At 49.0% G+C, this 26,472-nt stretch overlaps 1 protein-coding gene across 1 annotated transcript; it reads right to left on the bottom strand.

Annotated features, from left to right (window-relative positions):
- Positions 1–501: 501 nt before the first annotated feature.
- On the bottom strand, positions 502–24,653 carry LOC147978357 (uncharacterized). The gene is made up of 6 exons (XM_087516583.1): positions 24,309–24,653; positions 23,926–24,224; positions 23,583–23,847; positions 23,178–23,463; positions 22,905–23,060; positions 502–794 (listed from the first exon to the last, which is right to left on the bottom strand). The coding sequence occupies exons 1-6, from the start codon at positions 24,651–24,653 to the stop codon at positions 502–504; spliced, it is 1,644 nt and encodes a 547-aa protein (XP_087372709.1).
- Positions 24,654–26,472: the final 1,819 nt, after the last annotated feature.

Here is a 26,472-nt window from a genome sequence, read left to right on the forward strand (position 1 = left end):
GTATCGACCAAGAGCAAGAGTTCTGCATCGACGAAGGGCAAGAGGAGCGCATCGTCGAAGGGCAAGAGGGCTGCATCAACGGAGGATGACGATGATGACTTCATGTAGTATGTAAGATGTATTCCAGTTGTACCGTTTCATTCAGATGTATTTGCATTATTAGTTTGTATTGTATTATTGTAGAGCATTATGTTCTATCTGAATTTCATTTTGTAGTATGTAAGATGTATTGCACAAGTTCAGCCGCACCGTTTAATTCAGATGTACTTGTATCTTAATTATCGGTTGTAGTCTATTTGGAAATGTAACTGAAATAAGAATGCGAATTAATAGTAATATGTCTCTCGCATACATAAAACAATATATGTCTCCTGATCACATAGAAGCAAGTGCGATAGTAACACATACATGAAGCATGTCTCATACATAAATACTGACACACAGCTGCGAATAGTCTGAAACTAACATAGATAATGAGTCATACATAGATAGATAAGCATATCACTGCGGGGGACGACGACGAGTCTGGGTCTTCCTCGGGCGAGGACCCGAAGGCGATAAGTGCTGAGGCGGTGGACGAGGCTCGCGATAACCACGACCATAGTTAACCTCGTCTGTCACGGTCTGTGTCTCCTGCGTCGGTGGTGGTGGTGGAGTGTGAAACACTGTCTGCGAGAAGCCATAAATATTTGTAGCTTGGTCATCATCCTCGCGGTCGCCCTCAAAGTACGAAGCATCACCACTAAGGATCGGTGACTGCTCTGAATGCATGAACGGTTGCGACTGGTTGCCGCCTGCGGTAAAGTAAAATTGATACAAATGCATGAACGAAGCACCACCAGTAAGCATCAGTGACTGCTGTAACGACCGGATAATCACGCTACAGTGATCTTACGTTAATGGTGACACGTCACCTCTGTCACTGTAATTAATCTCGGGTTAATTCAAAACCGTTTCAAATTTAAATCCTAAATAAGTCAAACGACAAAAGTTTTCAAATATTAAAATAAAATGTTCGGGCTATGTCTAATATTACACAGGTAATTATGGGGCAGCAAATTCATTTTTTTATAAAATGTCTAAATAGTTTAAAAGGTTTAAAAGCAGAAATACAAATAGATAAAAACAAAACAAAAAAGGGCAAAGCAACCCCCCTCTCACTGGGCCAAGTGGCCCAGCTGGCCTCAGCCGCCCGAACGGGCCAGCCCACCCCACGGCCCAGCCGCCCCCCCGACACACACTCCCTTAACCCCCACACCCCAGAAACCCTAACTCACCCCCACCCCACTCGCACCACTCCTCCCTGGATCTGGATCGGGAACTCCCGATCCCCTCGCCCCCGCACGCCGACGCCGGCGCCCGGAGCCCCCCCCCCCCCGCCGGACTGCTTCACCCTCCCCCCGCCGGACTGCCCTCCCTACGCACGCTCGTCCCCGTCGCCTCCCCAACCTTCCCCGAGCCCGATGCTTTGACCCTACCAAGCCCGGTGAGGCCACAGCCTCCGCCCTCCTCCTTCCCCTGTCACTGCGCCCCTCATCTCTCTCCGTTCGCCGGCTGCGCAGCTCGGCTGCGCCCGCGTGCCGGAGCTCACGCTCCGGGCCGCTCGCCGCCCCGTGCCGTGGCCTCGTGCTCGCCGCGCACCGCAGCGCTGCTGCCGCTGCCCACCGCGACCTTGCCTCGCGCCGCCCCCGCTTCTGCTCTGCTGCCGCTGCCCACCGCTCGCCGGGCCGAGCCCCCTCCACCCCACGCACGCCCCGCGAGCCTCCTCCCTGCGCGCCCCGTGCCGCTATTCCCGCCGGCCATGGCCCGCGCGCCCACGCCCCCCCCCCACTGCTGCAGCTACCGTGGCCTCGCCCCTCACGCCAGCCCGTCCACGCGGCTCCACTCCGGCGGCGCCTCCTGCCGCCACCGCGGCCACGCCGACGCCGTCCCTTGCCCGCAGCCGCTGCTCCACTCGAAGCAGCGCCTCTACCGAGCCCACCCACCATTCCAGCCATCGCCGGAGATGGCCGCGCCGGCTTGCCCCCGCTCGGGTACCCAGTCGGGTCCCGGCGCCCACCCGCGCTCGTGTGCCCGCAAGGCCCTGGGCCACTTACATGCGGGCCCCAGCGCCCAGAACGTTTAAAAAAAAGATGGAAAAAAGATTAAAAAAATTAATTAATTAAAATTAAATGAAATTAAAAATATTAATTAATTAATTAACTTAATTAATCCTAATTAGATTAACCTAATTAACTAGTTTCACCTAATTAACCTTGATTAATTAACATAACTAATCTGATTAACTAAACTAATTAACCTGGTTAATTAGATAACAGACAATGACATGTGGGTCCCACTGGACCCACCTGTCTGTTTGACTGGTCAACGGACCAGTTAACCTGCTGACATCACTCTGATGTCATGCTTGCGTCATCATTCACTATTCTGGATAATGTTGGGTTTAAATAAATAATTAAAATCAGAAAATGATTTAAATCTTTAGAAAATCATATCTTTTAATCCGTAATTCGGATGAAAATACTTTATACATGAAAGTTGCTCAGAACGACGAGACGAATTTGAATACGCAACCCGTTTATCCGCCACGCATCCCTAGCATAGCGGACACATAACTTTACCCCCTCCGGCTCCTCTGCCCGAAAACGCGAAACACCGGGGATATTTTCCCGGATGTCATCCCCCTTCACCGGTGTCACCTACTACCGCGTTAGGGCACCTCTAACGCCGTTACTTGTCATGTCATGCATCACTATGCATATGCTTGCATTATATTTATTGTTTCTTCCCCCTCTTCTCTCGCTAGACACCGAGACCGACGCCGTTGCTACCCAGTACGACTACGGTGTTGACGACCCCTCTCTCTTGCCAGAGCAACCAGGCAAGCCCCCCCCCTTGATCACTAGATATCGCCTACTCTCCTCTATACTGCTTGCATTAGAGTAGTGTAGCATGTTACTGCTTTCCGTTATTCCTATCCTGATGCATAGCCTGTCCTTGTTACTACTGTTGTTACCATTACCTGCTATCCTACTGCTTAGTATAGAATGCTAGTGTTCCATCAGTGGCCCTACACTCTTGTCCGTCTACCATGCTATACTACTGGGCCGTGATCACTCGGGAGGTGATCACGGGTATATACTATATACTTTCTACAGGATACATGTGGTGACTAAAGACGGGTCGGCTTGTGGAGCACCCGCGAGTGATTCACGGATTGGGGGCTGAAAGGACCTTTGTGTTGGGGAACGTTGCAGAAAACAAAAAATTTCCTACTCGTTTCACCAAGATCCATCTAGGAGTTCATCTAGCAACGAGTCATCGGATGCATCTACATACCTTTGTAGATCGCGTGCGGAAGCGTTCAAAGAACGGTGATGATGTAGTCGAACACGACGTGATCCAAATCACCGATGACCAAGCGCCGAACGGACGGCACCTCCGCGTTCAACACACGTACGGGACGGGAGACGTCTCCTCCTTCTTGATCCAGCAAGGGGGAAGGAGAGGTTGATGAAGATCCAGCAGCACGACGGCGTGGTGGTGGATGCAGGGCGTCACAGTAGCAGGGCTTCGCCTATACTACGAGAGAGAGACGCAACGGGGAGAGAGGGAGGCGCCAGGGGCTGGTGTATGAAGTCCCTCCTCTCCCCCACTATATATAGGGGTGCTAGGGGGGGCGCCGGCCCTAGTAGATGGAATCTACTAGGGGGGAGCGGCGGCCAAGGGTGGGGGGCTTGCCCCCCAAGCAAGGGGGCGCCCCCTTTAGGGTTTCCCCTCAACCCTAGCCGCATGGGCCCTAGGGGAGTGGCGCCCCAGCCCACTTTGGGCTGGGTTCCCTCCCACTTCAGCCCATGGGGCCCCCCGGGATGGGTGGCCCCACCCGGTGGACCCTCGGGACCCTTCCGGTGGTCCCGGTACAATACCGGTGACCCCGAAACTTGTCCCGATGGCCGAAACAGCACTTCCTATATATAATTCTTTACCTCCGGACCATTCCGGAACTCCTCGTGACGTCCGGGATCTTATCCGGGACTCCGAACAACATTCGGGTTACTGCATATACATATCTTCATAACCCTAGCGTCACCGAACCTTAAGTGTGTAGACCCTACGGGTTCGGGAGACAAGCAGACATGACCGAGACGACTCTCCGGTCAATAACCAACAGCGGGATCTGGATACCCATGTTGGCTCCCACATGCTCCACGATGATCTCATCGGATGAACCACGATGTCGAGGATTCAATCAACCCCGTATGCAATTCCCTTTGTCAATCGATATGTTACTTGCCCGAGATTCGATCGTCGGTATCCCAATACCTCGTTCAATCTCGTTACCGGCAAGTCACTTTACTCGTACCGTAATGCATGATCCCGTGACCAGACACTTGGCCATTTTGAGCTCATTATGATGATGCATTACCGAGTGGGCCCAGTGATACCTCTCTGTCATACGGAGTGACAAATCCCAGTCTTGATCCATGTCAACCCAACAGACACTTTCGGAGATACCCGTAGTCTACCTTTATAGTCACCCAGTTACGTTGTGACGTTTGGTATACCCAAAGCACTCCTACGGTATCCGGGAGTTACACGATCTCATGGTCTAAGGAAAAGATACTTGACATTGGAAAAACTCTAGCAAACGAACTATACGATCTTGTGCTATGTTTAGGATTGGGTCTTGTCCATCACATCATTCTCCTAATGATGTGATCTCATTATCAATGACATCCAATGTCCATAGTCAGGAAACCATGACTACCTGTTGATCAACGAGCTAGTCAACTAGAGGCTTACTAGGGACATGTTGGTGTCTGTTATTCACACATGTATTACGATTTCCGGATAACACAATTATAGCATGAATAAAGACAATTATCATGAATAAGGAAATATAATAATAATGCTTTTATTATTGCCTCTAGGGCATATTTCCAACAGTCTCCCACTTGCACTAGAGTCAATAATCTAGTTACATTGTGATGAATCGAACACCCATGGAATTCTGGTGTTGATCATGTTTTGCTCTAGGGAGAGGTTTAGTCAACGGATCTGCTACATTCGGGTCCGTATGTACTTTACAAATATCTATGTCTCCATCTTGAACATTTTCACGAATGGAGTTGAAGCGACGCTTGATGTGCCTTGTCTTCCTGTGAAACCTGGGCTCCTTGGCAAGTGCAATAGCTCCAGTGTTGTCACAGAAAAGTTTGATTGGCCCCGACGCATTGGGTATGACTCCTAGGTCGGTGATGAACTCCTTCACCCATATTGCTTCACGTGCTGCCTCCGAGGCTGCCATGTACTCTGCTTCACATGTAGATCCCGCCACGACGCTTTGCTTGCAACTGCACCAGCTTACTGCCCCACCATTCAAAATATACACATATCCGGTTTGTGACTTAGAGTCATCCAGATCTGTGTCGAAGCTAGCGTCGACGTAACCCTTTACGACGAGCTCTTCGTCACCTCCATAAACGAGAAACATTTCCTTAGTCCTTTTCAGGTACTTCAGGATATTTTTGACCGCTGTCCAGTGTTCCTTGCCGGGATTACTTTGGTACCTTCCTACCAAACTTACGGCAAGGTTTACATCAGGTCTGGTACACAGCATGGCATACATAATAGAACCTATGGCTGATGCATAGGGGATGACGCTCATCTCTTCTATATCTTCTGCCATGGTCGGACATTGAGCTGAACTCAATTTCATACCTTGTAACACAGGCAAGAACCCCTTCTTAGATTGATCCATATTGAACTTCTTCAATATCTTATCAAGGTATGTGCTTTGTGAAAGACCTATGAGGCGTCTCGATCTATCTCTATAGATTTTGATGCCTAATATATAAGCAGCTTCTCCAAGGTCCTTCATTGAAAAACTCTTATTCAAGTAGGCCTTGATGCTGTCCAAGAGTTCTATATCATTTCCCATCAATAGTACGTCATCTACATATAATATGAGAAATGCTACAGAGCTCCCACTCACTTTCTTGTAAACGCAGGCTTCTCCATAAGTCTGCGTAAACCCAAACGCTTTGATCATCTCATCAAAGCGAATGTTCCAACTCCGAGATGCTTGCACCAGCCCATAAATCGAGCGTTGGAGCTTGCACACCTTGTCAGCATTCTTAGGATCGACAAAACCTTCCGGCTGCATCATATACAATTCTTCCTTAAGGAAACCATTAAGGAATGCCGTTTTGACGTCCATTTGCCATATCTCATAATCGTAGAATGCGGCAATTGCTAACATGATTCGGACGGACTTTAGCTTCGCTACCGGTGAGAAAGTCTCATCGTAGTCAACCCCTTGAACTTGTCGATAACCCTTAGCGACAAGTCGAGCTTTATAGATGGTCACACTACCATCCGCGTCTGTCTTCTTCTTAAAGATCCATTTATTTTCTATGGCTCGCCGTTCAACGGGCAAGTCAGTCAAAGTCCATACTTCATTTTCATACATGGATCCTATCTCGGATTTCATGGCTTCTAGCCATTTGTCGGAATCCGGGCCCGCCATCGCTTCTTCATAGTTCGAAGGTTCACCGTTGTCTAACAACATGATTTCCAAGACAGGGTTGCCGTACCACTCTGGTGCGGAACGTGTCCTTGTGGACCTTCGAATTTCAGTAGGAGCTTGATCAGAAGTATCTTGATCATTATCATTAACTTCCTCTCTAGTCGGTGCAGGCACCTCAGGAACATTTTCTTAAGTTGCGCCATTTTCCGGTTCAAGAGGTAATACTTCATCAAGCTCTACTTTCCTCCCACTTACTTCTTTCGAGAGAAACTCTTTCTCTAGAAAGGACCCATTCTTGGCAACAAAGATCTTGCCTTCGGATCTGAGGTAGAAGGTGTACCCAATAGTTTCTTTTGGGTATCCTATGAAGACGCATTTTTTCGACTTGGGTTCGAGCTTTTCAGGTTGAAGTTTCTTGACATAAGCATCGCATCCCCAAACTTTTAGAAACGACAGCTTAGGTTTCTTCCCAAACCATAATTCATACGGTGTCGTCTCAACAGATTTCGACGGAGCCCTATTTAAAGTGAATGCGGCAGTCTCTAAAGCATAGCCCCAAAAAGATAGCGGTAAATCGGTAAGAGACATCATAGATCGCACCATATCTAATAAAGTGCAATTACGACGTTCGGACACACCATTACGCTGAGGTGTTCCAGGCGGCGTGAGTTGTGAAACTATTCCACATTTTCTTAAGTGTGTGCCAAATTCGTGACTCAAGTATTCTCCTCCACGATCTGATCGTAGAAACTTGATCTTCCTGTCACGTTGATTCTCAACCTCACTCTGAAATTCCTTGAACTTTTCAAAGGTTTCAGACTTGTGTTTCATTAAGTAGATGTACCCATATCTACTTAAATCATCAGTGAGCGTGAGAACATAACGATAGCCACCGCGAGCCTCAACACTCATTGGACCGCACACATCAGTATGTATGATTTCCAATAAGTTGGTTGCTCGCTCCATTGTTCCTGAGAACGGAGTCTTGGTCATCTTACCTATGAGGCATGGTTCGCACGTGTCAAATGATTCATAATCAAGAGACTCTAAAAGTCCATCTGCATGGAGCTTCTTCATGCGTTTGACACCTATGTGACCAAGGCGGCAGTGCCACAAGTATGTGGGACTATCATTATCAACCTTACATCTTTTGGTACTCACATTATGAACATGTGTAGTATTACGTTCGAGATTCATAAAGAATAAACCATTCACCATAGGAGCATGACCATAAAACATATCTCTCATATAAATAGAACAACCATTATTCTCGGATTTAAATGAGTAGCCATCTCGAATTAAATGAGATCCCGATACAATGTTCATGCTCAAAGCTGGCACTAAATAACAATTATTAAGGTTTAAAACTAATCCCGAAGGTAGATATAGAGGTAGCGTGCCGACGGCGATCACATTGACCTTGGAACCATTTCCGACGCGCATTGTCACCTCGTCCTTTGCCAGTTTCCGCTTATTCCGCAGCCCCTGCTTTGAGTTACAAATGTGAGCAACTGCACCAGTATCAAATACCCAGGAGCTACTACGGACACAAGTAAGGTACACATCAATTACATGTATATCACATATACCTTTTGTTTTGTCGGCCTTCTTGTCTGCTAAGTATTTAGGGCAGTTCCGCTTCCAGTGACCGCTTCCCTTGCAATAAAAGCACTCAGTCTCGGGCTTGGGTCCATTCTTTGGCTTCTTCCCGGCAGCTTGCTTGCCGGGCGCGGCAACCTCCTTGCCGTCCTTCTTGAAGTTCTTTTTACCCTTGCCTTTCTTGAACTTAGTGGTTTTATTGACCATCAACACTTGATGTTCCTTCTTGACTTCTACCTTCGCTGATTTCAGCATTGAGAACAACTCAGGAATGGTCTTTTGCATCCCCTGCATGTTGAAGTTCATCACAAAGCTCTTGTGGCTTGGTGGAAGCGACTGGAGGATTCTGTCAATGACCGCATCATCCGGGAGATTAACTCCCAGTTGAGACAAGCGGTTATGTAACCCAGACATAGTGAGTATGTGCTCACTGACAGAACTATTTTCCTCCATCTTACAGCTGAAGAACTTATCGGAGACTTCATATCTCTCGATCCGGGCATGAGCTTGAAAAACCATTTTCAGCTCTTCGAACATCTCATATGCTCCATGTCTCTCAAAACGCTTTTGGAGCCCCGGCTCTAAGCTGTAAAGCATGCCGCACTGAACGAGGGAGTAGTCGTCAACACATGTCTGCCAAGCGTTCATAACGTCTTGGTTCTGTGGGACGGGAGCTTCACCTAGCGGTGCTTGTAGGACATAATCTTTCTTGGCAGCTATGAGGATGATCCTCAGGTTCCGGACCCAGTCCGTATAGTTGCTGCCATCGTCTTTCAGCTTGGTTTTCTCTAGGAATGTGTTGAAGTTGAGGACTACGTGGGCCATTTGATCTACAAGACATATTGTAAAATATTTTAGACTAAGTTCATGATAATTAAGTTCATCTAATCAAATTATTAATGAACTCCCACTTATATTAGACATCCCTCTAGTCATCTAAGTATTACATGATCCGAGTTAACTAGGCCGTGTCCGATCATCACGTGAGACGGACTAGTCAACATCGGTGAACATCTTCATGTTGATCGTATCTTCTATACGACTCATGCTCGACCTTTCGGTCTTCTGTGTTCCGAGGCCATGTCTGTATATGCTAGGCTCGTCAAGTCAACCTAAGTGTTTGCATGTGTAAATCTGTCTTACACCCGTTGTATGTGAACGTCTGAATAAAACACCCGATCATCACGTGGTGTCTTGAAACAGCGAACTGTCGCAACGGTGCACAGTTAGGGGGAACACTTCTTGAAATTATTATGAGGGATCATCTTATTTACTACCGTCGTTCTAAGTAAACAAGATGCAAAACATGATAAACATCACATGCAATCAAATAATAAACGTGACATGATATGGCCAATATCACATAGCTCCTTTGATCTCCATCTTGGGGCTCCATGATCATCTTGTCACCGGCTTGACACCATGATCTCCATCATCATGATCTCCATCATCGTGTCTCCATGAAGTTGCTCGCCAACTATTACTTCTACTACTATGGCTAACGCGTTTAGCAATAAAGTAAAGTAACTTACATGGCGTTTCTCAATGACACGCAGGTCATATAAAAGAATAAAGACAACTCCTATGGCTCCTGCCGGTTGTCATACTCATCGACATGCAAGTCGTGATTTCTATTACAATAGCATGAACATCTCATACATCACATATAGATCATTCATCATTCATCACAACTTTGGCCATATCATATCACAAACCACTTGCTGCAAAAACAAGTTAGACGTCCTCTAATTGTTGTTGCAAGTTTTACGTGGCTGAATTAGGGTTCTAGCAAGAACGTCTTCTTACCTACGTTAAAGCCACAACGTGATTTGTCAACTTCTATTTACCCTTCATAAGGACCCTGTTCATCGAATCCGCTCCAACTAAAGTGGGAGAGGCAGACACCCGCCAGCCACCTTATGCAACTAGTGCATGTTAGTCGGTGCAACCGGTCTCACGTAAGCGTACGTGTAAGGTTGGTCCGGGCCGCTTCATCCCACAATGCCGCTGAAGCAAGAAAAGACTAGTAGCGGCAAGAAAGTTGACAAATCTACGCCCACAACAAATTGTGTTCTACTCGCGCAAGAAGAACTACGCATAGACCTAGCTCATGATGCCACTGTTCGGGAACGTTGCAGAAAACAAAAAATTTCCTACTCGTTTCACCAAGATCCATCTAGGAGTTCATCTAGCAACGAGTCATCGGATGCATCTACATACCTTTGTAGATCGCGTGCGGAAGCGTTCAAAGAACGGTGATGATGTAGTCGAACACGACGTGATCCAAATCACCGATGACCAAGCGCCGAACGGACGGCACCTCCGCGTTCAACACACGTACGGGACGGGAGACGTCTCCTCCTTCTTGATCCAGCAAGGGGGAAGGAGAGGTTGATGAAGATCCAGCAGCACGACGGCGTGGTGGTGGATGCAGGGCGTCACAGTAGCAGAGCTTCGCCTATACTACGAGAGAGAGACGCAACGGGGAGAGAGGGAGGCGCCAGGGGCTGGTGTATGAAGTCCCTCCTCTCCCCCACTATATATAGGGGTGCTAGGGGGGGCGCCGGCCCTAGTAGATGGAATCTACTAGGGGGGAGCGGCGGCCAAGGGTGGGGAGCTTGCCCCCCAAGCAAGGGGGCGCCCCCTTTAGGGTTTCCCCTCAACCCTAGCCGCATGGGCCCTAGGGGAGTGGCGCCCCAGCCCACTTTGGGCTGGGTTCCCTCCCACTTCAGCCCATGGGGCCCCCCGGGATGGGTGGCCCCACCCGGTGGACCCCCGGGACCCTTCCGGTGGTCCCGGTACAATACCGGTGACCCCGAAACTTGTCCCGATGGCCGAAACAGCACTTCCTATATATAATTCTTTACCTCCGGACCATTCCGGAACTCCTCGTGACGTCCGGGATCTTATCCGGGACTCCGAACAACATTCGGGTTACTGCATATACATATCTTCATAACCCTAGCGTCACCGAACCTTAAGTGTGTAGACCCTACGGGTTCGGGAGACAAGCAGACATGACCGAGACGACTCTCCGGTCAATAACCAACAGCGGGATCTGGATACCCATGTTGGCTCCCACATGCTCCACGATGATCTCATCGGATGAACCACGATGTCGAGGATTCAATCAACCCCGTATGCAATTCCCTTTGTCAATCGATATGTTACTTGCCCGAGATTCGATCGTCGGTATCCCAATACCTCGTTCAATCTCGTTACCGGCAAGTCACTTTACTCGTACCGTAATGCATGATCCCGTGACCAGACACTTGGTCATTTTGAGCTCATTATGATGATGCATTACCGAGTGGGCCCAGTGATACCTCTCCGTCATACGGAGTGACAAATCCCAGTCTTGATCCATGTCAACCCAACAGACACTTTCGGAGATACCCGTAGTCTACCTTTATAGTCACCCAGTTATGTTGTGACGTTTGGTATACCCAAAGCACTCCTACGGTATCCGGGAGTTACACGATCTCATGGTCTAAGGAAAAGATAATTGACATTGGAAAAACTCTAGCAAACGAACTATACGATCTTGTGCTATGTTTAGGATTGGGTCTTGTCCATCACATCATTCTCCTAATGATGTGATCTCGTTATCAATGACATCCAATGTCCATAGTCAGGAAACCATGACTATCTGTTGATCAACGAGCTAGTCAACTAGAGGCTTACTAGGGACATGTTGGTGTCTGTTATTCACACATGTATTACGATTTCCAGATAACACAATTATAGCATGAATAAAGACAATTATCATGAATAAGGAAATATAATAATAATGCTTTTATTATTGCCTCTAGGGCATATTTACAACACTTTGTCCCAACGGCCCTCTGTGTGGATCTTTGTGGCGAAGCGACAGGGCAGGTTGAGACCACCTAGGAGAGAGGTGGGCCTGGCCCTGGACGGCGTTCGCGGTTATTTCAAAATAACACGCTTAACGAGATCTTGGTATTTTATCTGAGTCTGGCTACTGGCCTATACGCACTAACCATCTACGCGGGGACAGTTATGGGCACTGGACGTCGTGGTGTCAGCCGAAGCCTTCGTGACGTCAGCAACGGAGCGGCGCGCGCTGGATTGGACTGGAACGCCTACTAGGCTAGGTCTGCTTCCGGCCGCGCACGCAACGTGCAGGTGTGCTAAGGGCGATGGGCCCAGACCCCTGGGCGCTTAGGTTTAGACCGGCGTGCTGACCTCTCTGTTGGTCTAGGTGGGGCTGCGACGTGTTGATCTTCCGAGGCCGGGCATGACCCAGGAAAGTGTGTCCGGCCAAATGGGATCGAGCGTGTTGGGTTATGTGGTGCACCCCTGCAGGGAAGTTAATCTATTCGAATAGCCGTGATCTTCGGTAACAGGACGACTTGGAGTTGTACCTTGACCTTATGACAACTAGAACCAGATACTTAATAAAACACACCCTTCCAAGTACTAGATACAACCGGTGATCGCTTTCTCACAGGGCGACGAGGGGAGGATCATCGGTTAGGATTATGCTATACGATGCTACTTGGAGGTCTTCAGTCTACTCTCTTCTACATGTTGCAAGACGGAGGCTGCCAGAAGCGTAGTCTTCGAAAGGATTAGTTATCCCCCTCTTATTCTGGCATTCTGCAGTTCAGTCCACATATGATACCCTTACTCCATTTGATACCCATGCATATGTAGTGTAGCTCCTTGCTTGCGAGTACTTTGGATGAGTACTCACGGTTGCTTTCTCCCTCTTTCCCCCTATCCCTTCTACCTGGTTGTCGCAACCAGATGTTGGAGCCCAGGAGCCAGACGCCACCTTCGACGATGACTCCTACTACACCGGAGGTGCCTACTACTACGTGATGGCCGCTGACGACGACCAGGAGTAGTTAGGAGGATCCCAGGCAGGAGGCCTGTGCCTCTTTCGATCTGTATCCCAGTTTGTGCTAGCCTTCTTAAGGCAAACTTGTTTATCTTATGTCTGTACTCAGATATTGTTGCTTCCGCTGACTCGTCTATGATCGAGCTCTTGTATTCGAGCCTTCGAGGCCCCTGGCTTGTAATATGATGCTTGTATGACTTATTTTATTTGTAGAGTTGTGTTGTGATATCTTCCCGTGAGTCCCTGATCTTGATCGTACATGTTTGCGTGTATGATTAGTGTACGATTAAATCGGGGGCGTCACAAGTTGGTATCAGAGCCGACTGCCTGTAGGAATCCCCCTTCCACACTCCTTGGCCCAAGTTGAGTCTAGTCATTACAAAACTTTTACTAACATGGCTGTGTGCCTTATGGGCCCACGTCGCCATTGGGTGGTATTAGGATCTTTTACTCCTCGATCCTTACCCTGGGACTCTGAACTCTCTCCTACTCGGGTTAAACGATTTTACTAACACGTTCACCCCAAAGTTGGGTAAGCCCTAGTTATTCTTTAGAGTAGTACTTGAACATTATCCACATTGTCATTTGACTCCTGTGAAAACATCTTTGTTTTCAGATGGAACCCACGAGGCAGGTCGTGCGCCACATGACGGCCATTGGTGCCTTAGGATCACCTGCTGTGTTCGTTGAGATGATGACCTATCTGGGTTATCGCTGGCACCCTGAGTACACCGTCTATGAGGAGTATCAGGACTTCAACCAGGAGCAGTACCGTGCCATCGTCCACCTCTACTCTCGGGAGTATGACTCCACTACCGTGCTGCACACTGCTCATGGTGTTGGAGTGACTATCGATATGGCGGTCCACGATGCTGCTTATGCTGCTCTGACACGTCTCCGTTGAGAGTATCAGGAGTTGGATACCTCCCCCTTCAGGCACATTGCTATCGCATCCGATGTTGGTGCGGAGGGATACTACACTGCTGCCTACTCCACTGTCACCCGAGAGCCCTTCTACCATCAGAACCTGGTTCTGCATGCTGATGGGCTGGATAGAGCTAACCGAGCTCTTCGCCACGAGTTGTACACCACCCGTCAGCACCTGTACCGTGCTCTGACGCTGTTGCACCCCTCTGTCCGATCTGGTGATCTGTCGCGTTCTGTGGTCTACCCTGCCAGGACCGTGATGCCCCAGGGCGTCGGCTGGCCAGATGTGGGGGGCTACTCTCCTGCACTTGGTCCTCTCCTGCCACCTGTGCATCGGGTTCCGCACCATAGTATCCGCGGACCCCAGGCTACTCGCGTGGAGGTCTTCCCTTCGCGTCACTACCAGCTGTCGGGCTACACCTACCTCCGCAGTACCGCATGGGACTGACGTAGACTTGCTTATTAGGGTTAGATGCATTCGCCGCGAGCCTGTGTGCCGCCTATGATGTCTTAGCCTATGTACTGAACACTGTGTAACGAACTCTATGCATGATCTCTTTTGTAAGATATGCCGACTACTATGTAGTATCTATCGTGCTGCTATCGTTGTGCATGTTTCATCATGAATGACTCTTGTTTTTTTGCAAATTTCTCAATGCTGAACTACCCCTGTTAAATATTAGCAGGATGGTTAGACCAGGTGGTCGTGGTCGTGGTGGCAACGCCCCACCACCGCCTGAGTACATGGCTGGTATGATCCAACAGCTTGAGATGAATCGCCAGTTCATGGAGAATATGATGGCTCAGTTTCCTCGCCCCAATATGAACCAGCAGCCAACCCCAGTAACTCTGCAGGATTTCATGCACCTGAACCCAACTGTGTACCGCAGCTCAACTCAGCCTCTGGATGCTGATGACTGGCTCCGTGACATCACTATGAGATGGAGTCTGCTGATGTAGCCCCTGCAGCTATGTCACCTTTGCTTCCTTCTTCCTGAAGGGACCCGCAGCTCAATGGTGGGACAACCACAGGCGTACACTGCCAGCTGGAACAATCATCACCTGGCCAGACTTCCAAGCTGCCTTCCGTGCTCGCTTCATTCCTCAGGGAGTCATGGACCGGAAGAAGCGTGAGTTCCGCAACCTCACCCAAGGCAACAAAACTGTGGAAGCTTACCATCGGGAGTTTCTTGACTTGTCCCGCTATGCTGAAGAAGACATTGCAACTGATGCACGCAGACAGGAGAAGTTCCGTGATGGCCTTCAAGCTGACATCAAGCTCGCACTTCTAGTGCATGACTTTGTTGATTTCGCCACTCTGGTGAACAAAGCCATCAATGTCGAAACTGGTCTGCAGGAATACCAGAGCTCTCACAGGCGCAACCGTGACACGGGCTCATCTTCGGGCCCGTCCTCGCAGAAACGCAAGATATGGATTCCCAATAGCTTGTACCAGCCGGATGCACGTACCCCAAGGCAGACCTATGCTGCACCTCGTCTGCCTGCTCCTCCGACTAGGCAGCCAAGACTCCCAGCTCCACCACCACAAGCTCCTGTTCCCACTCCCAATAATGGATTGTGCTTCAGGTGTGGACAACTAGGGCATCGCGCTAGGGAATGCAACCAGAACCAGAATCAACTGGCCCTTCCAGCAACTGGCCGTGGAAGCAACCAACCCCGCAGCAACAATGCCAAGTCTTATTGTCGTGTTCATGCCAACCACATTGATCTGAGAGAAGCTCAAGACCATCCTGCTACTGTGATGGGTACCCTCCTCGTAAATTCAGTACCAGCATCCGTTTTATTTGATACAGGTGCATCGCATTCATTCATGTCAGAAGGTTTTGCATGCTTGCACGACATTAAATGTGAGGACATGAATGCTTCACTATTAGTACACACCCCTGCGGGCCAATGTCGAACCTCCATGATTTGCAACGACGTCCCTGTAGAAATCGAAGGACTGGAATTCCTTGTCTCTCCCATCGTACTGAAGTCATGTAGCATTGATCTCATTCTGGGAATGAATTGGTTAAAAGCGCATACTGCTTCTATATTTTGCGCCACTAAGGTCGTCCATCTGCTACACCCTTCTGATGAAATAATAGCTTACCAAGCTCATCTAGTTCAGAACGCCGAGGCACGACTTTATGCCTTGAATGCATTGAACGCTGCACCACTTGAGGGCATTGAAAACATTCCCGTCGTTCGTGAATTCCAAGATGTCTTCCCAGAAGAACTTCCAGGGATTCCCCCTGCTAGAGCTGTCGAATTCATCATCGACTTGAAACCCGGCACTACCCCTATAGCTAAACGACCCTACAAGATGCCGCCGCATGAACTCATTGAGCTTAAGGAGGAAATCGACAAATCTCTTGTCTAAGGTTTCATTCGCCCAAGTTGCTCTCCTTGGGGAGCACCTTCTCTCTTTGTTAAGAAGAAGGATGGGACAAACCGATTAGTCCAAGACTACCGTCCTATAAACCAAGCTACCATTCAGAATAAATATCCTCTTCCCCGGATCAATGATCTTTATGATCAACTGGCTGGCTCATCAGTGTTCTCCAAACTCGACTTGAGGTTGGGTTACCACCAGATCCGTGTTCGTGAAGAGGACATCCCAAAAACCGCCTTCGTGACTCGGTATGGATCATACGAGTACACCGTCATGTCATTCGGCTTAACAAATGCTCCAGCCACCTTCTCTCGTCTGATGAATTATATATTCATGGATTACCTCGACAAGTTCGTCGTGGTTTATTTGGACGATATCCTTGTATTTTCCAAGAACAAGGAGGAACATGCTGAACATCTTCATCTTGTGCTGGAAAAGCTTTGGGAGCATCAGCTGTATGCTAAGTATTCCAAGTGTGAATTCTGGCTCCCCGAAGTAACCTATCTTGGGCATGTCATCTCCAAAGATGGTATTGCCGTCAACCCTGAACGAGTTCAGGCTATTCTCGATTGGACTCCTCCGAAGAATGTGAAGCAAGTCCGAAGTTTTCTTGGTCTCGCCAGCTATTGCCGTCGATTCGTCGAGAACTTCTCCAAGATTGCCAGGCCTCTGACTAATTTGTTGCATAAGGGTGTCAAGTTTGACTGGACAGACAAGTGTCAGGAAAGTTTCCAGGCGCTCAAAGACAAGTTGACTTCTGCCCCCGTGCTTGCACCACCTGATACTAAGAAGGACTTCGTCATTTACTGCGACGCTTCCCGCCAAGGATTAGGCTGTGTCCTAATGCAAGAGCGCAGAGTGATTGCTTATGCCTCTCGTCAACTGCGCCCTCATGAAGAAAACTACCCAGTTCACGACCTCGAGATGGCTGCTGTCATTCATGCACTGAAGCAGTGGCGACTTACCTTCTCGGTAATCGTTGTGAGATCTTCACTGACCATCAAAGTCTGAAGTATCTGTTTACTCAGCCAGATCTGAACCTCCGTCAGCAGAGATGGATGGAGACTGTTGTAGACTTTGACGTGGGTATATCCTATACGCCCGGCAAGGCTAATGTAATGGCTGATGCCTTGAGCCGCAAGTCTTACTGCAACCACCTCCAGGTTCATAAAGTTCAGCCCTTGCTTGTCGAAGAATTTAGAAAGCTGAACCTCCATATTGTTCCTCCTGGAGCACTCGCTCCCCCTCCCCCGGAATTCCGCAAGATGAATCTTCTTGTTATTACTAAGGGTTCTCTAAATACCCTGACTGTCGTACCAGATCTCGTAGCTGGTATAAAGACTATACAAGGTTATGACTCTGAAGTCCATAAGATTAAACGCCATCTAGCAGAAGGGAAGCCCTCATTCTTCACTATCGCCGATGATGGCGCCTTGTATTTCAAAGGCCGCCTAGTGGTACCATGTTCGAAGAAAAACCTGGATAAGACTAAAAGGGTTATGCAAGAAGCTCATGATACGCCTCTGTCCATCCATCCTGGTAGTACAAAGATGTACCAGGATATTCGTCAAAGATTCTGGTGGTCTAATATGAAGCAGGACATTGCTCGTTATGTTGCTGAGTGTGACGTATGTCGCCGTATCAAAGCAGAGCATCAGAGGCCTGCTGGAACTCTGCAACCTATCTCTATTCCTGAATGGAAATGGGACCATGTTGAAATGGACTTCGTCACTGGATTTCCCAAATCGCAGAAAGGTAATGATGCTATTCTTGTCGTCATTGACCGGCTTTCTAAAGTTGCACATTTTCTGGCGGTCAAAGAGACAATCACTGCTAGTCAGCTTGCTACTCTCTACATGGCCAGAATTGTTTCACTTCACGGTATTCCACTGGTTATCAGTTCAGACCGTGGCAGCTTATTCACTTCAAGATTCTGGGCAAGTTTCCAAGAAGCTATGGGGACTCACTTATCTTTCAGTACTGCGTTTCATCCGCAATCACAAGGGCAAGTTGAACGTGTCAACCAAGTTCTCGAAGACATGCTTCGAGCTTGTGTAATCTCATTCAGCAAGAAATGGGAGGAATCTCTTCCATATGCCGAGTTCTCTTATAATAATAGCTATCAAGCTAGTCTGAAGATGTCCCCCTTCGAAGTGCTATATGGACGAAAGTGTCGAACCCCTCTGAACTGGTTAGAAACTGGGGAACGTCCACTCTTTGGTCCGGATATTATCCAACAGGCCGAAGGACAAGTTCGCATTATTCGCGAGAATCTCAAGACTGCTCAGTCACGTCAGAAAAGTCAGTATGACCGTCATCACCAAGACATGGTCTGTCAACCTAGCGAAAAGGCTTATCTTCGAGTTACACCAATGAAGGGTGCACACCGCTTCGGGATCAAAGGGAAGCTAGCTCCCCGCTATATTGGTCCTTTCACTATTCTCGAAAGGCGTGGAAAGGTGGCATATCAACTGGAGCTTCCGCCGAACCTTTCTCAGGTTCACAATGTGTTCCACGTGTCACAACTCCGACGCTGCTTCAAGGACCCAATCCGAGCAGTGGATCATGAAGTGCTTGAGTTGCAACAAGACCTCTCCTATAAAGAGCATCCGGTCCGCATTCTCGACCAAGCTGAACGCCGCACCCGTCAGAAGGCGATCAAGTTCCTCAAGGTCCAGTGGTCGAATCACTCTGAAGACGAAGCCACCTGGGAATGCGAGGATCGTCTTCGCGATGAATACCCTGCACTGTTTCCTTCTACCTCCTAAATCTCGGGACGAGATTTCTTGTAGTGGAGGAGATTTGTAACGCCCGGATAATCATGCTACAGTGATCTTACGTTAATGGTGACACGTCACCTCTGTCACTGTAATTAATCTCGGGTTAATTCAAAACCGTTTCAAATTTAAATCCTAAATAAGTCAAACGACAAAAGTTTTCAAATATTAAAATAAAATGTTCGGGCTATGTCTAATATTACACAGGTAATTATGGGGCAGCAAACCCATTTTTTTTATAAAATGTCTAAATAGTTTAAAAGGTTTAAAAGCAGAAATGCAAATAGATAAAAACAAAACAAAAAAAAGGGCAAAGCAACCCCCCTCTCACTGGGCCAAGTGGCCCAGCTGGCCTCAGCCGCCCGAACGGGCCAGCCCACCCCACGGCCCAGCCGCCCCCCCCACAGTCCCTTAACCCCCACACCCCAGAAACCCTAACTCACCCCCACCCCACTCGCACCACTCCCCCTGGATCTGGATCGGGAACTCCCGATCCCCTCGCCCCCGCACGCCGACGCCGGCGCCCGGAGCCCCCCGGACTGCTTCACCCTCCCCCCGCCGGACTGCCCTCCCTACGCACGCTCGTCCCCGTCGCCTCCCCAACCTTCCCCGAGCCCGCTGCTTTGACCCTACCAAGCCCGGTGAGGCCACGGCCTCCGCCCTCCTCCTTCCCCTGTCGCTGCGCCCCTCCTCTCTCTCCGTTCGCCGGCCGCGCAGCTCGGCTGCGCCCGCGTGCCGGAGCTCACGCTCCAGGCCGCTCGCCGCCCCGTGCCGTGGCCTCGTGCTCGCCGCGCACCGCAGCGCTGCTGCCGCTGCCCACCGCGACCTTGCCTCGCGTCGCCCCCGCTTCTGCTCTGCTGCCGCTGCCTACCCCTCGCCGGGCCGAGCCCCCTCCACCCCACGCACGCCCCGCGAGCCTCCTCCCTGCGCGCCCCGTGCCGCTATTCCCGTTGGCCATGGCCCGCGCGGCCACGCCCCCCCACTGCTGCAGCTACCGTGGCCTCGCCCCTCACGCCAGCCCGTTCGCGTGGCTCCACTCCGGCGGCGCCTCCTGCTGCCACCGCGGCCACGCCGGCGCCGTCCCTTGCCCGCAGCCGCTGCTCCACTCGAAGCAGCGCCTCTGCCGAGCCCACCCACCATTCCAGCCATCGCCGGAGATGGCCGCGCCGGCTTGCCCCCGCTCGGGTACCCAGTTGGGTCCCGGCGCCCACCCGCGCCCGTGTGCCCGCAAGGCCCTGGGCCACTTACACGCGGGCCCCAGCGCCCAGAACGTTTAAAAAAAGATGGAAAAAAAAGATTAAAAAAATAATTAAAAAAATTAATTAATTAAAATTAAATGAAATTAAAAATATTAATTAATTAATTAATTAACTTAATTAATCCTAATTAGATTAACCTAATTAACTAGTTTCACCTAATTAACCTTGATTAATTAACATAACTAATCTGATTAACTAAACTAATTAACCTGGTTAATTAGATAACAGACAATGACATGTGGGTCCCACTGGACCCACCTGTCTGTTTGACTGGTCAACCGACCAGTTGACCTGCTGACATCACTCTGATGTCATGCTTGCGTCATCATTCACTGTTCTGGATAATGTTGGGTTTAAATAAATAATTAAAATCAGAAAATGATTTAAATCTTTAGAAAATCATATCTTTTAATCCGTAATTCGGATGAAAATACTTTATACATGAAAGTTGCTCAGAACGACGAGACGAATTTGAATACGCAGCCCGTTTATCCGCCACGCATCCCTAGCATAGCGGACACGTAACTTTCCCCCCTCCGGCTCCTCTGCCCGAAAACGCGAAACACCGGGGATATTTTCCCGGATGTCATCCCCCTTCACCGGTATCACCTACTACCGCGTTAGGGCACCTCTAACGCCATTACTTGTCATGTCATGCATCACTATGCATATGCTTGCATTATATTTATTGTTTCTTCCCCCTCTTCTCTCGCTAGACACCGAGACCGACGCCGCTGCTACCCAGTACGACTACGGTGTTGACGACCCCTCTCTCTTGCCAAAGCAACCAGGCAAGCCCCCCCCCCTTGATCACCAGATATCGCCTACTCTCCTCTATACTGCTTGCATTAGAGTAGTGTAGCATGTTACTGCTTTCCGTTATTCCTATCCTGATGCATAGCCTGTCCTTGTTACTACTGTTGTTACCATTACCTGCTATCCTACTGCTTAGTATAGAATGCTAGTGTTCCATCAGTGGCCCTACACTCTTGTCCGTCTTCCATGCTATACTACTGGGCCGTGATCACTCGGGAGGTGATCACGGGTATATACTATATACTTTCTACAGGATACATGTGGTGACTAAAGACGGGTCGGCTTGTGGAGCACCCGCGAGTGATTCACGGATTGGGGGCTGAAAGGACCTTTGTCCCAACGGCCCTCTGTGTGGATCTTTGTGGCGAAGCGACAGGGCAGGTTGAGACCACCTAGGAGAGAGGTGGGCCTGGCCCTGGACGGCGTTCGCGGTTATTTCAAAATAACACGCTTAACGAGATCTTGGTATTTTATCTGAGTCTGGCTACTGGCCTATACGCACTAACCATCTACGCGGGGACAGTTATGGGCACTCGACGTCGTGGTATCAGCCGAAGCCTTCGTGACGTCAGCAACGGAGCGGCGCGCGCTGGATTGGACTGGAATGCCTACTAGGCTAGGTCTGCTTCCGGCCGCCCACGCAACGTGCAGGTGTGCTAAGGGCGATGGGCCCAGACCCCTGGGCGCTTAGGTTTAGACCGGCGTGCTGACCTCTCTGTTGGTCTAGGTCGGGCTGCGACGTGTTGATCTTCCGAGGCCGGGCATGACCCAGGAAAGTGTGTCCGGCCAAATGGGATCGAGCATGTTGGGTTATGTGGTGCACCCCTGCAGGGAAGTTAATCTATTCGAATAGCCGTGATCTTCGGTAACAGGACGACTTGGAGTTGTACCTTGACCTTATGATAACTAGAACCAGATACTTAATAAAACACACCCTTCCAAGTACCAGATACAACCGGTGATCGCTTTCTCACAGGGCAACGAGGGGAGGATCATCGGTTAGGATTATGCTATACGATGCTACTTGGAGGTCTTCAGTCTACTCTCTTCTACATGTTGCAAGACGGAGGCTGCCAGAAGCGTAGTCTTCGAAAGGATTAGTTATCCCCCTCTTATTCTGGCATTCTGCAGTTCAGTCCACATATGATACCCTTACTCCATTTGATACCCATGCATATGTAGTGTAGCTCCTTGCTTGCGAGTACTTTGGATGAGTACTCACGGTTGCTTTCTCCCTCTTTCCCCCTATCCCTTCTACCTGGTTGTCGCAACCAGATGTTGGAGCCCAGGAGCCAGACGCCACCTTCGACGATGACTCCTACTACACCGGAGGTGCCTACTACTACGTGATGGCCGCTGACGACGACCAGGAGTAGTTAGGAGGATCCCAGGCAGGAGGCCTGCGCCTCTTTCGATCTGTATCCCAGTTTGTGCTAGCCTTCTTAAGGCAAACTTGTTTATCTTATGTCTGTACTCAGATATTGTTGCTTCCGCTGACTCGTCTATGATCGAGCTCTTGTATTCGAGCCTTCGAGGCCCCTGGCTTGTAATATGATGCTTGTATGACTTATTTTATTTGTAGAGTTGTGTTGTGATATCTTCCCGTGAGTCCCTGGTCTTGATCGTACATGTTTGCGTGTATGATTAGTGTACGATTAAATCGGGGGCGTCACAACTGCTGAGAATGCAAGAACGATTACTACACTGTTCAAAAGAATGTAGTGAGTAGTGTTACCTAGATTCATCTGCTGATGCCAGTAAGCGCTCCCTAGCTGTGAAGGAGGTGGCTCATGCCAGGAAGAGCTCCCTGGCTGTGAAGGAGGTGGCTCATGCCAGGAAGAGCTCCCTGGCTGTGAAGGAGGTGGCTCATGCCAGGAAGAGCTCCCTGGCTATGAAGGAGGTGGCTCATGCCAGGAAGATCTCCCTGGCTGTGAAGGAGGTGGCTCATGCCAGGAAGATCTCCCTGGCTGTGAAGGAGGTGGCTCATGCCAGGAAGATCTCCCTGGCTGTGAAGGATGAGGTTCTGCACGGTGCACAGAGGGTCGTGGTTCTGAACGGTGAACAGAGGGTCGTGGTTCTGAATGTTGTACAGAGGGACGTGGCGGACGATGTGCTGGAGGAGGAAGTGCAACATCCGAAGTCCGTCTACACGTAACAGCTGCGTAAATCCCGCGTAGCTTGTCATCAAGACGCCTCAACCATGAGACGCCCTCTCGCGGTGGGATAGTTTCTCCCCTCTGAAAGCGCCGCATTAAAGCGGAAACCTCCTCTCGCGCCTGTAGTGTCAAGTCACCCTGTACACAAAGAATGAACCAATTATATGCTCGTTGTATGATAGACACCACGAATAGACAACCAAGCGAATATGTCCAGATTAACAAAAGACTTAACATATGAGAACGAAGGCATTTACCGCGTGGTGTCTGGTTCCCACAACAGAGGCAGTTGGGTACATATCGCTGGTGAGAGGGGCTTCGATCTGATCAGGAGCAGCTGATGGAACCAAGTAGATCCTCGTTGTATGCCGGTAACGCTGCAGATACAACCCGAACATTTCCCAGTTAAAGGGCCGAACCTCACCCCAGATATTTGTCGCAGCGGTAGTCCATTCGTCAACGTAAGGGGTAATGCTCTCAAGCCAATAAGACATGGACCTGTTTCCTCCTAGGCGACTGTCCCTGAGATTGACATGCGCGATACATGATTAGGTATATTATGAATGCAGAGCTGCCAACTAAAATAGTATTAGTACTTACTTGTGCACGTGGTCTGGCAAGTGTGGAATAACTGGAATCTCAGGCTGTTGATATAGACCGAACTGTCTCATCACCCTATGAAGAGACATCTCCTCAACCGTCACGTCGAACACCAACTTGGCCTTGGTCATCCAAAAGTACCGATCTCTAGTGCACAATCCAGAAATCCCAACCGGGTACCTCGATGATATAGCCTGAGGCGAGTATGGCTCCCAAATAACTTGATCCTCGTGCAAACTATCAAACTGCGCCATGAAGGACGGGTAGCATCCCCTAACCTGAGTATGCGCAAACTGTCTCTGTGCATGACAACAAATAAGCATTAGTAATACTATTGAATGGCAAGAAATAATTGAATTAATTGTTACTTAATATAAAAGTACCTCTCGCCGTGTCCAAACAGATCCCATAGTAGGTAAGTCGCCGATAGCAGGCACATAAGTCCCAGCTAAGTCCTCCAAATCAAAAGGTTTATCAATGTAGACATAGGGTCGTCCAATAGGGAACCTCTCGTATGACCAAAGCTGCAACAATAATGGACATCCAACAAGACTAGATTTTCTAGACTTCAACAAGCAAGCTTTGCACAGGCCTCTATACGTAGCCGCTAACACAGCAGAACCAAAACTCCTCTGTAGAATATCCGCAGGGCAACGTGCGTCAGCTATCTCTCGTGCAATACCGATGAGTCGTGCATCGACAGTGGTCACGTGGTTCTCCGTAAACATTGTCTTACCGAATAGCCAAAGAATATATGCCTCTAGGGACCGGTTAATCTGAGCCTCCGACAACTGAACGTCGGGATGTCCTAACGAGACAATCTACATAGAAACGTAATAATTGTATGAACATCGGACAACTAAAAAACAACATTTGTTTAAGTGGCCGTGATGGTTACCTGAAACTGGCTCAACCATCTAAAAAGAGGTCCATGAGGATCGTTGTCTATAGCCCTAGCAGTCGGGACTGCATCCAAAAAACGGGTCTGCATCGCTGCTTGCCACCCAGATTCTGCCTCTAAGGGACCTATGGCAGCACCGGCCAGAGGTAATCCCAACAAGTAAGACACATCCTGTAAAGTAGGCGCCATCTCTCCCCAAGGAAAGTGAAACGTATGTGTTTCTGGTCTCCATCTATCTACTAAGCAGGTAAGGAGTGACTTGTCGTAAGAGAAACGTCTCACTTGCCTCTTGTGTAACGGCAATGGTTCACCTGCCTCATCTAAGTCCGGACCATCAATCCACTCATCCAATGTACCCTCAACCAGCCGTGCCAAGGGTAGAAGTCCAGCCCAACTTAACCTACAAAATAAAGAGATTGTTAACGGTTATGAAAAGTATGTCAAACATAGTAAGTCATTATATGGTCTCCATTATATGCACACATACCTATCAACCCATGAATCGTGTATCAGCCAGTTAGTCTTTGGGGTACGAGTGACCAACACGTCTAAGTTGTTGCCCGCTTCCGTAAGGGCGCCCCGGTGCTTTCTATCGATGTTACCATTAAGCAACGGATACGAAGACATATCTGCAATTCAAACAACAAATCTCAGATGCAAATAAAACATAGTATGACATATTACAAATTGTAACATAGTCCTGACATATTACGAATTAAAACATAGTCCTGACATATTACATATTAAAAAATAGTCCTGACATATTACAAATTAAAACATAGTCCTCACATATTACAAATTAAAACAAAGTCCTGACATATTACATATTAAAACCCACTACGGCATATTATATAGCTTGTGAGTTATTTCTTCCTCGTCCGCCCCTTCGGCCTCGACTGCCTCGACCACGTCCGCCTCTTGCTCCTGTTGTCGCAGCCGTCGATGTGGAAGCACTCGTCGATGCGGAAGCACCATCTTTGTTCAGGTCGGGACAATATTTCATCCTATGCCCATAAGCCGCGCATAACAAACATTGTCTGGTTGCTCCACCAGCTTCAGACCGGTCCATATCGTTCCGGATGCGACGGGCCTTTCGTCTGCCCCTACTTGTTCGCCGAAGGTCTGGATGCGGGATGTATACTCTCTCACCGTCGTTTACCTTGTTGAAATTGCCGACGACTCTAAACCCTGTCATCTCGCCTGTCCAGGTGTTGAGCACTGCCTCTTTTAAATAGTATGGGGACACGAAGGATATAGCATCCAACTGAATCTGGCCACAGGCAGCCAACACATGAGAGCAAGGTAGGTGCAGCAACTTCGGTTTGTTGCATGTACACTCACACGTTGGATAAAATTCCGTTCCAATTTTTACCTCATGTGTCTTCACCTCATTTCCAGAACCAAAACCATCGGTAGGAAGCTGAACCTCATACCTCCTTTCTTGATTCCCTATGAGTCTGACACTGTGCTTCTTTGCTTTCTCTATCTTCTTTGCCATGTATTCCATGACACGGCTACAATAAGGTGTGTTCTGATTATCTTCAATATGCTTCTTTGCTAACTCGTGCCTTTCTCTGAAATATCTCAAAGTGCCATGGAATACAGCCTCCACAATAACTGTGAGTGGCAATGCTCTATTCCCTCTC

This window comes from Triticum urartu, chromosome 3A (genome assembly GCF_056163025.1).
Source record: "Triticum urartu cultivar PI428250 chromosome 3A, HENAU_Tu73, whole genome shotgun sequence".
NCBI lineage: Eukaryota > Viridiplantae > Streptophyta > Magnoliopsida > Poales > Poaceae > Triticum > Triticum urartu.

Coding starts and splice junctions, on each gene's coding strand:
- LOC147978357 (XM_087516583.1), bottom strand. CDS start 24,653: ATGTTTACGGAGAACCACGTGACCACTGTCGATGCACGACTCATCGGT. Junction 24,225..24,308: donor CTGTTTGGACACGGCGAGAG/GTACTTTTATAT, acceptor TGTCATGCACAG/AGACAGTTTGCGCATACTCA. Junction 795..22,904: donor GCATCAGCAGATGAATCTAG/GTAACACTACTC, acceptor ACTTTACCGCAG/GCGGCAACCAGTCGCAACCG.